The sequence below is a fragment of the Amblyraja radiata genome, chromosome 9 (assembly GCF_010909765.2).
Source record: "Amblyraja radiata isolate CabotCenter1 chromosome 9, sAmbRad1.1.pri, whole genome shotgun sequence".
NCBI lineage: Eukaryota > Metazoa > Chordata > Chondrichthyes > Rajiformes > Rajidae > Amblyraja > Amblyraja radiata.
Genome location: NC_045964.1, coordinates 65,804,551 through 65,817,658, shown reverse-complemented (window position 1 = coordinate 65,817,658; position 13,108 = coordinate 65,804,551). Strand labels below are relative to the sequence as shown.

The window sequence follows — 13,108 nt, the reverse complement described above, 5'->3', positions numbered from 1 at the left end:
TTATGGGGAGAAGGCAAGAGAATGGGGTTGAGAGGAAAAGATAGATCAGCCATGATTGAATGGCAGAGCAGATGTGATGGGCCGAATGGCCTAATTCTGCTCCTATAACTTACGAAATCATGAGAAATCATGACCACTCTTGTCTGTTGGCTCTGTGGATTCCAAGATGAAGTCTCACACAAACACGCTTGTCCATGCTTACACTTGTTCACATGCTCGCACACACACACGCACATGCACACGCGTGCGAACCTACACAAACACTGACGCAAAAGCATAAAGAATCTGCATGTTTTATTTTGTTTAAAAGCCAACTAACAGTTCCTATGAAACACATCCTTTTCATTGCTCAACTAAAATATCGAAAGCTAAAATCAGTACTTTAAAATGAAAATAAACACCAGGGTTCGAGGCGTGGGGAAGCCAGCATGTGAAATGCTGTGTTCCATCGAGAATACAAATCCATGCCAGGCCCACTCAGTTCAATATGTACAGAAACAGTCATCAAAACAGCAGCATAAGCATGTACAGCAGGCAAAATACAGCAGGAATTTCCTCGTCACAAGTTCCATCGAGAAACTTCAGTCACAATTCTGCTCAAGTAGTTATGGTCGTGTCACAACCTTATTAAAATATTCTTCTTTTATATTCACAGTTGATCTACACTCATTCTGTGTTTTTGTCCTTTTTTTTTTACACACATACATATCAATTGATCATCATCACCTCAAAAGAAAATAGTTTTTTTAAATATTAAACAAAATATTCATCTTCCTTCTCACTTCTTGCCCCTCAAATGCCACTTTCATTCTCTCCAAGTACCTTTACTGCAAGATGCAGGGGTTGAGCTGAAATTTGACTGCTTGTTTTTTTCCCCCTGTTTTACTTCACTGAGATTCCAGAGATGGCCTAGCTCCACCTTATTGGTGTGTAGCTAGCAAAGAACTGCAGACGCTGTTTTAAATCGATGATGGGCACAAAATGCTGGAGTAACTCAGCGGGACGGGCAGCATCTCTGGAGAGAAGGAATGGGTGACGTTTCGGATCGAGACCCTTCTTCAGTCTGAAGAAACGTCACCCATTCCTCCTCTCCAGAGATGCTGCCTATCCCGCTGAGTTACTCCAGAATTTGGTATCTATCTTCCACCTTACTCTTTATTGTTTATCAGGTAGTAATAGTGGAACAAAAAAAAAAAATCACAATCTTGACAGAAGAGTGTATGTTTACAGCTATTCGGAAACTCATAGCCATTTTCAGCTCAACTATGGTGTGATGCAAGGAGTTTGGTGTGTTTCCCCTTAATGCACCTTCATCTGATGACATTATTATGGTCTTTTGCCTGAAGAAAGCGTCAAGGTTTGGAAAATTCAAGAAATAGTTTGTTCGAATAGTTTGGACAATACAGTCAATTATTCAAATACAGACAATGCCAAATTTAATTGCAAAGTGTGAATCTCAAAACATGTCAGAGATTGAGCTAATCAATGTATAAAATGTGGATAAAACTAGTGTTATCCAATTATTCAATGAAAGAACAGATTTTTTCTTTCTCGAAGCCATATTGCTCTTCTATACAATTCTCAGCAAAAGCAACTCAGCTCAACAACACAAAGAGAGTACTGTCTACAGAATATCACACTCGAATGATTAACAGCACTGTGCAAGTACTTTCACTTATTCAAATACAGACAATCACAACAAGGGCTACTTGCATTGCTGAGAAGGAGTGAAGGGAACTATGGTAACTTGCTCTGCTTGATACCTCTGACTTTCCAAGTGCTGGTATAACAACAGGAATCACATTTCTGTTTTCTTCCCCATGCCACAATGTTAAGTCAAACATCTGTAGGCCAGCACGCCTATGTTTGCAAACAAAGAATTCCCATGGACAGTGCTTCAATTTTTGAAGGACTGATCGCTTTTGACTTTAGACTTTTAGAGTCACAGCGAGGAAACAGGGCCCTTTGGCCCACCGAGTCCGCGCTGACCAGCGATCACCCTCATACACTCACCAACATGCACTCGGGACAATTAAACAAGTAAGCAAAGCCAATTAACCTACAAACCTGTACATCTTTGGAGTGTGAGCGGATACTGGGAGCAACCAGAGGAAACCCAGGCGGTCACAGGGAGAACATATAAACTCCGTGCAGACAGCACCTGTGGTCAGGATCGAGTCGGGGTCTCTGGCTCTGTAAGGCAGCAACTCTACCATTGTTCCACTGTGCTGTCTCAATACTGATAGCTGAGGACTACAAGATAACATGGGAGATGAAGCTTGTGACTGTTGAGATGTCTTTTGCAATCTTTATATTCTTAGTGTCTTTGGAGCATACGGGGACATGGAATGGGGTATCTAGTGATGTCCCATGGTGAACTCTCCAGTTTGTTCATTGTCTCGGGGAGTTTGGGAAGAACTTCCCCGCATCTTTTTCCTTGAGAATGGCTTCAGGTGTGCTTCAGGAGTATTGACCAGAGACAACAGTGTTGATGGGCGTGTTTGCACCATTGGACAAATTGGTGAGCAACTTGTGCAGGAGATCAAAGTGCTGGAGTAACTCAGCGGGCCAGGCAGCATCTCTGGAGAACGTGGATTGGTGATGTTTCGGGTTGGAACCCTTCTTCGGACTGAAAGTAGAGGAGAGGGGGAGGGAGGGACTGGAGGTAGGAAGAGGCCAGAACCTTGTAAGGGATCTCTGCAAGGACATAAAATGTTGGAGTAACTCAGCGGGACTAGCAGCATCTCTACACGGACACTTCATGTTCCTACTAATATTACAATGTAAAATGGGCAGCACGGTGGCGCAGCGGTAGAGTTACTGCCTGACAACGCCAGAGACCCGGGCTCGATCCTGACTACGGGATCTCTGGTGTCCTCCCACACTCCAAATACGTACAGGTTTGTAGGTTAATTGGCTTTTGTTAAAATTGTGCATTGTCCCTAGGAGAGTGCGTAGGATAGTGCTAGTGTGCGGGGATCGCTGGTGGGCACGAACTGGGTAGGCCAAAGGGCCTGATTCCAAGCTGCATCTCTCAACTAAACTAAAATCTTCTTCCTTGGTCTAAAAACCATTGTCTGCATGTATTTATCTTCAGAGTTAGGGATGAAAATGAGCCTGTGAGGAACTGATACGACAGCTCACTGGATTAGTGCCAGGTGACATTGCTGTTCCATTGGATACAACACGGCAAGGCGTTGGCTCTTCCAACTGGTGCCTTAATGAGCAACCACTGATTAAATAATCTGTCCGAAGAGGAGTCCCGACCCGAAAGGTCGCCTATTCCTTTTCTCCAGAGAAGCTGCCTGAGTTACTTCTAGCATTTTGTGTCTATCTTCGGCTTAAATAATCATGTTCAGGCTTAGTGGTCATCCTCTGCTTGTTAGTTTGCAAACATAACACTGGCTGGAAATTTGGATTGGACTCATGCCCATCTGATTCAGGGAGAAGAATAGCAGTCACTGACCTGAAGCTCAAAGTTAATGACTAATGTGTGCGACCTTTCTAGACCTCGCTTGGATGGAGTGCCCATTTTATTCTCTGTACACTAGAATTCATCCCAAACTCTGCTCCTGTGCACTACTCTCACCGACTACCGTTCATCTTCAGTCCTCTGCTCTCTGACCTACATTGGCTTCCGATTATGCAATGGTTTGCTGGTAAAATTCTCATCTGTGCCTTCATATCTCTCCCTATTCCAACCCTTCGTCAGTGGGACATTATGGGCTCCCCCCCTTCCTGAGGTCATCTGTTGCTGCCCTGCTTTGTTCTGGCCTTCTCTATCTTTCAGTCTCTGAAGAAGGGTTCAGACCCTGAAACATCACCTATTCCTTTTCTCCAGAGATGCTGCAAGACCCACTGTGTTACTCCAGCATTTTGTATCCATCTTCGGTACAGACCAGGGTACACAGGAGCAGGAACAAGCCATTCAACTCCTTGGGACACGCAATTGGATCTGTTTTAACCACCTGTTTTAGCTCAGTGTCTTCTGATGGCCTGATCTGACAAAAACCTCTTGATCTCTTCTTGAAAGCTTCAATTATCCCAACATTCACTCGTGCCTTTAGGGAGTGAAACGTCCAGATATTGAAACTGGAATATTTAGGTTTAAGTGGCTTAATACTATCAGACTATGCCACAGGGGACATTCTCCTCAGTACATCACTAAAGACATGCATTTATACCACAGATCTGGAGTGAGAAACACACACAAGCAACTCAGTTACTGCTGTTACTGTTATCCTCCTGAGAAGAATAATTAATTATCAGTGAAGTGAAGGCTATTTCTATTTTGCCAATACAAGATTACTTGCAAATGGGGAAAGAAAGGACAATCCATATGAGTTGTTGATCTGCCATAGGAGGAGGCAATTAGAATTGTAAAAGTTCGATAGGTAAACACTTGAAGCCACTTACCCAAGAGTATTCATCTTGAGCCAACCTGTGTAAATCATTGTCAAACAAAACATATAGAGTGCCAAGTACAAAGATCAGCATGTAGTCCCACAGTTAGTACAGGTTTATAGTTTAAACTCATTGATCGTAATACTATGTGAGTACACAGACTCCCAGTCTGATTTTTCCAAGATGTTCTGTAGATGGGGTTGAGAGGGAGAGATAGATCAACCACGATTGAATGGCAGAGTGGACTTGATGGGCTGAATGGCCTAATTCTGCTCCTATCACTTGCAAACTACCCTAAGTCACAGAATTGTAAGGATGACCATTTTTGTGTGGAAATAGGGTAAGACTGAAGTTAATAGAGATTTTAACTTGTCCTTTAGGTTAAACGATGCAATGTGTGCACAACTACTTTTAGCAAAATAGGCTTGTGAACCACTATGAACGATTACAGTGGTGTACTATGACCAAGTGACGCATTACCACATTGGAAACGTTTATGCTGTAAAGCATGCCAACCTAATAATAACTGAGGATCTCACAATTTAATTCCCTCACATTAGTCTGGATCAAACTATTTGTAGCTTTATCCGCTTCAGATCAGCACCAAAAAACATTTCAGGTTTTTATAACTTGGTTATTTTTCAGAGAATGTGCAGTGTGCTGCGATAAGGAGCTGCTCGATAAATAAGACCCGAGCTTTTTGAGTCTGTTTTGATTGCTGGACACTGATAGCATTGAGTGGCCTAGCTTGAATGAATGCCTAAATTCAAGCAGTGGGATTAATGACTACATCACCCAAGCCCCATGGGTTAATTGCCAACGATCCCTCAGTTACAATCTGTTAGCTCAGGGTAATCAAACTCAATTTGTCTTCAAAGACGCCTCTAATCTCATCTCGTAAACAGAACGAAAAACCATCAGTGTTTTGAGAGAGTTTAGTTTGGAGATACAGCGTAGAAATGGGCCCTTCGGCCCACCGAGTCTGCACCGACCAGCGATCCCCACACACTAGCACGATCCTACACACACTAGGGACAATTTCCCTGTTACACCAAGCCAATTAGCCTACAAACCTGTACATCTTTGGAGCGAGGGAGGAAACCGCAGATCCCAGAGAAAGCTCGCGCGTACAAACTCCGCACAGACAGCACCCATGGTCAGGATCGAACCCGGGTCTCTGGCGCTGTAAGGCATCAACTCTACTGCTGTGTCACCGTGCCGCCCTAGAAGTTTCCAATTTAAAATTTTAGTTGTCAATCACCCCCCCCCCCCCCCCCCCCCAACCAAATGATAATCAACCTGCATTTATTGAAGAGCGATCAATAATTGAAGCTTTTGTAAAAATTGAATGATGAGGCATCGCTAAGATATTTGGTTGTTCATTTATTCCTCCTGGACAATGATTGTGCATGGCTTGTCTAAAATAGGATCAACGTCTCTTGAGTAAATTCCGTCTATGAACCTCAATCCGTCATCCACAGACTCAAGGAGAGAAGTGAAGTCAGCCGTGGTATAGAGTCACTCACAGTAACTTTCAACCTTTAGGAACAAGTGGACTGGATCTTCCTCTGGCTAATTTATTTTTGATGGAGAACTTTGCAACCTATCGATATAATGGCATGGAAAAGAAAAGTATTGCAATTGTACCACCTTATTTTTGAACCCACTTCAACAAACAAATCACACTTATCAGCAGATTAGGCCTGGGGCTCTCCCCCCTTTCACAGAGGAAGAAACATTTCAACAATAACAAAACATCGACATTATCATATATAGATATATATATATATTTGATATAACATGATAAATTTATACTGTGGCCTTATTAAAATAATATAATGTCAGAACACAATTGTATTGGGAAATCTCCAATTTCCAGTGTATAGCTTGCTACTTATTATATTCTGAGGTAAAAGAAACATTTTAACTCAGGGTTTGGAGCACCTTCAGAACAGTACATTTACAAGCATTAGTGCGCATAAATATGCAGTTGCCTTCAGTGTTGGACTGAATATCAAAATTCTAGTTTAGTCGAAGATCAGATTGAAACAGAATACCCTTTGTTGTAGACAAATTAAATGGATGAAGTTGTTTTCAGAACACACTGTCTGGAACACGACTGTGACCAAGCACTGAAGAGCCCGCACGCTGGACTTATACCTTTGGGAGTCTCTTTCAGTAGACTTTTCAGACCGTTAGAGATACGGTGTGTGGAAACAGGCCCTTCGGTTCACCAAGTCCGCTCTGACCAGTGGTCAACTGGTGCACTAGCACCATCCTACACACCAGTTACAATTTGCAATTTCACCAAAGCCAATTAACCTACGAACCTGTACGCCTTTGGAGTGTGGACGGAAACCGGAATACCCGGAGAAAACCCCGCTGTCACAGGGAGAACGTACAAACTCTGTACAGACAGGGTCTCTGATGCTGTCAGGCACCACCGTGCCGCCTCTTAATCTACACTATGGGTAATTGATAGTAGCCAATTAATCTAGCAATGGGTCTTTGCGAGATGGCATGAAAGCAGATCAATCAACAGAAACCCAGATGGTGACAGGGAGGGTGTAGATACCCCACATAAAAGCATGCACGGTCAGGATCAAACCCAGGAGCGGTGTGTCACCAATGCTAACGTCTATGCCACGGTACTGCCTTTTAAATGACATTTCATCAGTTAGGATGCAGTCAGCAAGACGACTGCAGTGATCTCTCTCACGCACATACCAATTCCACCCTCGCTGCATATGATGAGTGAATGTGACATCTTTACCTTGTGATAACCAACAGATCAAACTTTGGCTGCTCTCGTTCTCCAGCCCAATTCACACCAAATTTATTATGCAGTATACTTTAGGTCAACCTCATTGTAGCTCTCGTGCAGAATAAAACTCAGGGTATAAATGTTATGATTTGGACTTTAGAGATGTGTAGGAAAGAACTGCAGACGCTGGTTTAAATCAAAGGTAGACACAAAATGCTGTAGTGACTCAGCGGGACGGGCAGCATCTCTGGAGAGAAGGAATGGGTGACGTTTCGGGTCGAGACCCATCTACAGATTGATACAGATTGAGTCTCAAGAAGGGTCTCGACCCGAAACGTCACCCACTCCTTCTCTCCAGAGATGCTGCCTGTCTCGCTGAGTTACTCCAGCATTTTGTGTCTACCTTAGACTTTAGAGATACAGCGTAGAAACAGGCCCTTTGGCCCACTGGGTCCGTGCTGACCAGCGATCCCTAAACACTAACACTATCCTACACACTGGGGTTAATTCATAATTTTACCAAGCCAATTAACCTATATACCTGCACGTCGTTGGAGTGTGGGAGGAAACCGGAGCTCCCGGAGAAAACCCACGCAGTCACGGGGAGAATGTACAAACTCCGTACAGACAGCATCTGTAGTCAGGATCGAGGCCAGGTCTCTGGCGCTGTAAGGCAGCCACTCTACCACTGTGTCATCGTGCAGCCCTTATGATCCGACTGTAATTTGGAACTGGCGAAGGGCCTCTTTATGGAACGATTTGATTCACGGTAGAATCCCAAATCATAATCTAAATTAAGTGGAGATACACATTTCTCTGCCATTTTGCTTCAGCTTCTTATCTCAGACTTACCCGGGTCAGATTTCACTGGAGATACATTGACTCCTGGCGCGGGGAAATCAAAGCCAGCAAAATAAACATTCTCCCAACCACAAATCACTTGGGATTGGCAGTCAAGTACCTACACAATCAAACCAGGCAGCGGCAGAGACAGATTCAATCTGTCAACGGACATGTGTTGCCTGGGCACAACACTAATATATAAAGCAGCTTAGATAAGGCAAATTTAAATGTTTATTTAGCTCTTGATGCCTGAGGTCAGGGCGGTGGGATTAGTTTGGGGGGAGGGAGCAAGGAAGGGGGAATTTGATAAAGATTGATTTGTCAAATGTTAAGCAATTCTCCAGCCCGCTCCAAGAGTGAACAATGGATTAGTTGGCGGAGATGAGAATCTGTAGCAAATTGGCAACAATCTTTGCAGTCCCCATCCACTGCATTGTGTCATTTTGAATGAAAATCATTCCATAGAGTTGGCACAGCTCGGAGATGACATGTTGGAAAGCCATTTACTTTTATAGTGTGGGCATCTCTGGGAAGACAATTATTTACTGCCCACTTCCGAATGTGGTGGTGAGCCACCTTGTTAAATCACCGCAGTCGTGTGAGATCTCCTTGTCCCTCACTCAGTCCCTGTTTCCTTCAGCTGAACAAGGGCTGTCCAAGCACCAAACTCTGGAACCCACTCCCTCTCAAACTTCTTGCCTCTTGCCAAACTCTTTTAAAAGTTTCCTTTTTTATGGAAACTCTCCTATTACCATCTGCTTTGGCCCAATCAATATTTGCTGATCATATTTTACAGCTTTAAAGATACTACATGAATGTGAGTAGTCGTTTCGCGAGCCTCGTCTTGAGATAACCTGTGATACACACAAAGCGCTGGAGTAACTCAGCGGGTCTGACAGCATCTCTGGAAAAAAGGAATAGGTGACGTTTCGGGTCAGGTCTGAAGAAGAGTCTCAACCCGAAACGTCACCTATTCCTTTTCTCCAGAGATGCTGTTTGACCCGCTGAGTTACTCCAGCTTTTTGTGACTATCTTCGGTTTAAACCAGCATCTGGTTCTTGCCTACACATTGAGATAACGTGTACCAATGGGCTAAAGAAACATTGTTCTGATGATAGACACAAAATGCTGGAGTAACTCAGCGGGACAGGCAGCATCTCTGGAGAGAAGGAATGGGAGACCCTTCTTCAGGCGAGGTTACAATGAGGTGTGCACTGGGGTTAAATATCCCGTGGCACTATCTGAAGTGCTGGCAGAAATCCCAACTAACATTTCTATTTTAACCATATCGTCAAGACAGGCCACATCATGATTTATCTGGTTACGCTTTCTTGAACGTTGCTGACTTTAAGACCTTTGAACACCATAATACTGGGCTGTACGTGAAAGACTGAGAAATCACCTTGGGTTCTTTATACAAATCTTCAGTGCACACAACTATAGTTTCCCTCGCTAATGTAAGTGAGAATATCGGGAATTTCAAAATGGTTGAGGCAGGTACAATGACAAAATTTAAAAGACATTTGGACGAGGACATGGACAGGAGAGGCTTAGGAGAATAGTGGACAAACACAGGCAAATGAGACTAGGAGTCTTGGCTGGCATGGATGAGCAGGGCCGAAGGGCCTGTTTCCATGCTCTGTGTCTCTATAACTCATTCACAAATTTGGTTACCAGATAATAATATGCTCAACATGAAAGTGAACAGAGCACTGGGCGAGGAGAGAGGAAAAGAATGACCCATGTGGGGGTTAATTGTTGGCTATAGACCTTTGCATGTAGTGACACACTGGTATACCTGGGATCTGAAGATACCCCAAGCTCAATAATCCTTTCCTCCCAATGTTATGAAAACAACCTCGTGCGTCGTGAGTTGACAGATTATCTCCGTGTGAATTCTTATTTCAACCCGACTTGGAAAATTCCTGAAATTGTACACGACACTCATCAATAACCTGGTCACTAGCATTTGCCAATGGTTTAGCACTTGAGCTGAAGTGAGTCGCTCGTGCATGGCGTGATTGGCACCGTGCCACTTTCACCCCCCGCAGCCTCCGACATTATCACTCGACCACAACCATTTCCGCCTGTTGAAGAGGCAGCGTTCCGTGTGGGAGTCAGGCTGGGCTTGGAAAGTGGCAGCGGGCAAGGGTGGAGGCAGAAGTTGCACGGCTTCTGCCACGAGCTTTACCGGTGGGTTTTGTCGCTTTCAAGCTGATTTTACGGGGCCACAAGTTGTGTTCCATCCTCTTCCTTCATCTGTTTCACATCCACATCCATTCCAGAAATAACACGTGGGTTTTGACCCATTTCTCCGAGATGGAGCAGGTTGGTGATCAGCGGATACTTTCCTACCGCAGACAGAGGACACTCTGCACAGACTAACGTCAGCAAGAAATACCATCAGAAGAAAAGAATACTGTCCCTTTAAACTTCTATTCCTTAAAAAACTATACTTTTATCCTCAACGGCCATACTTTTCAACAAGGGAGGAGGCCTCACCATTTGGTCTCTTGTGTTAGACCCATACGAGTCAATACCATTGTTATTCCAGGACTAGCTGTAGGTTCACACAGCCATAACTGTACATCTACACAATGGGAGGCCAATGTACTTGTGGGCCGGGTTTTCCTGTACTTGGGAAAGTGGCTTCATCTTTCACCTTGATCTCACTGAAGAATCCATGGATCCATTCATCTTACTGGGACCTTGCAGCTTGCAACCTGTCCAACCTAGGAATTTAATGAAGAGACAACGCACTCAAAGGAGCCTGCTTATGACGCGGTCTTATCGATCATCCACGTGGATGGATCAGTCGAGGAGCAGCGAAGGGAAGGTGGTTCAAGATCACACACCGATCACTCCCTTCAGATGCATCTCACCACTCAGTCTCCATCACATCAATGCATGTGACTGCACAATGTGGTGTGGTACACCTTACAAGTGTTGTGTGTACAGTCAGCCATAACGAAAATGAGTAATTTACACTGTGGTCAGTCAGTTTGCAGCAGTCCCCAGCGCAGTGTCGCCATTCTTCATGTACGGGTTAGTGGAGAGGGTCACGGTGGGTCAAAGGCCGGGGTTACACTTCTCTGAGGTTCTGGATTGTTCACGTGTACTGATGCAATGAATGTGCTTCTTGGAGCAGGCTGTTGGCCTCCAGGCTTCCAGGCCTCCAGGGGGCAACAGCACTACAAAGGTCCCTTGAACTGATTGCCCGAGAGATGTTGCCTGATGGACGGGTTCGATCCAGCTGCATCTCCAAGCTTACGCCAAACCACCTGAAAGACACACAATGCACAAATCAGCAAACCCACATCCATACCCACTCATAGAAGGAAGGAAAGAAGGAAAGAAGAAAGAGAAAAAAGAACAAAAGAAAAAACAGAAAAATGAAAAAAAAAAATCTATATAGAAACATAGAAAAATAGGAGCAGGAGTAGGCCATTCGGCCCTTCGAGCCAGCACCGCCATTCAATATGATCATGGCTGATCATCCAAAATCAGTACCCCGTTCCTGCTTTTTCCCCATATCCCTTGATTCCTTTAGCCCCAAGAGCTAAATCTAACTCTCCCTTGAAAACTCCAGATTCAGGGACATTTTTCACAGCTGTCATCTCCAGATTCATGGGCTGGTTTATTCCCAACTGCTATTAGACAACTGAACCATCCTACCAGTGACTAGAGAGCAGTCCTGAACCACTGTGCAGCTCATTGGAGACCCTTGGACCATCTTGGATTGCACTTTATCTTGCACTGAATGTTATTCACGATATTCCCTTTATCGTGTAACTGTGCACTGTAGATGGCTCAATTGAAATCATGTATGGTCTTTCTGCTGACTGATTACCACGCAACACATGCTTTTCACTGTGCCTCGGTACACGTGACAATAAACTAATGACACATGACTCTTTATTTTACCATTACAGGGAGGAGAGCAGGGTTCTACCATTCACTTACATCCCAGCCAAATCACGCAAACTTCCCCTTTCCCTTTATCTTTCCCCACGCAGAAGTCAAAGCTGATCAGATCCGCCCGCACTCACCCTTTCTCTCTCCTTCCCACTATGTTTTACCTCCTTTTCGTCTGAATTCGTGGAGCTCTTGTTAAAAGAGAGTTCCGACAGGTCGGCCTCTCTCAGGTAGATGCTGAGATGCTCCCCCTTGTGGCTGAGTCTAGAACTGGGGTGGGTTTTTGAGTTTGGAATAAGGAAATGCCACCTTATGGCACGGATGAGGAGGAATTTATTCGGTCACCGATTTTCCGGCACCCTTGATTCCAGAGCCTTTCTGGATCATCCATTTTCACAAGTTATAGGAGTAGAATTAGGCCATTCGGCCCATCGAGTCTACTCCACCATTCAACCATGGCTGATCTCTGCCTCCTAATCCCATTTTTCTGCCTTCTCCCATAACCCTTGACACCCGTACTAATCAACAATTTGTTTATCTCTGCCTTATAAATATCCACTGACTTGGCCTCCACAGCCCTCTGTCCCAATGAGTTACCCTCTGACTAAAGAAGTTCCTCCTCACCTCTTTTCTAAAAGAGCGCCCTTTAACTCTGAGGCTATGACCTCTGGCCCGAGACTCTCCCACCAGCAGAAACATCCTCTCCACGTCCATTCTATCTGTGCCTTTCATTATTCTGTAAGTTTCAATGCGGTTCCCCCCTCAACCTTCTAAACTCCAGCAAGTGGAAGCCCAGAGCTGTCAAGCGTTCATCATATACTAACCCACTCATTCCTGGGATCATTCTTGTAAACCGCCTCAGGACCCTCTCCAGAGCCAGCACATCCTTCCTCAGATACGGGGCCCAAATTCGCTCGCAGTACTCCAAATGTGGCCAGACCTGTGCCTTTTGCTGGACCAACAGAGGTCACGGCCTCCGAGAGGAGTCCAACGTTAGCGGAATGGAGGAGCCGAGATAGCGGCCTCGGAAGTGGGCCTCGGAGGTGGGCCTCGGAAGTGGGCCTCGGAGGTGGGCCTCGGAAGGCGGCTATGGGAACGGATCTGCCGGCTCCAGCCGGGCCGGACCTCCACAGCCCCGGCTGCAAGGGGGCAAATTCATCTCGCTGAATGGTGCTGAAATCC

At 44.9% G+C, this 13,108-nt stretch overlaps 1 protein-coding gene across 5 annotated transcripts in view; it reads right to left on the bottom strand.

The window, feature by feature from the left end:
- Window positions 1-7,764: 7,764 nt before the first annotated feature.
- The window catches only part of ccdc85c (coiled-coil domain containing 85C), a 189,401-nt gene continuing 184,057 nt past the window's right edge, over window positions 7,765-13,108 (bottom strand). For all 5 annotated transcript variants that reach the window (XM_033027671.1, XM_033027674.1, XM_033027673.1 and 2 more), the window contains one exon: window positions 7,765-11,292. In XM_033027671.1, coding sequence (XP_032883562.1) covers window positions 11,203-11,292 — 90 coding nt within the window. In that variant the 3' untranslated portion in view covers window positions 7,765-11,202. The remainder of the gene's footprint in view (window positions 11,293-13,108) is intronic.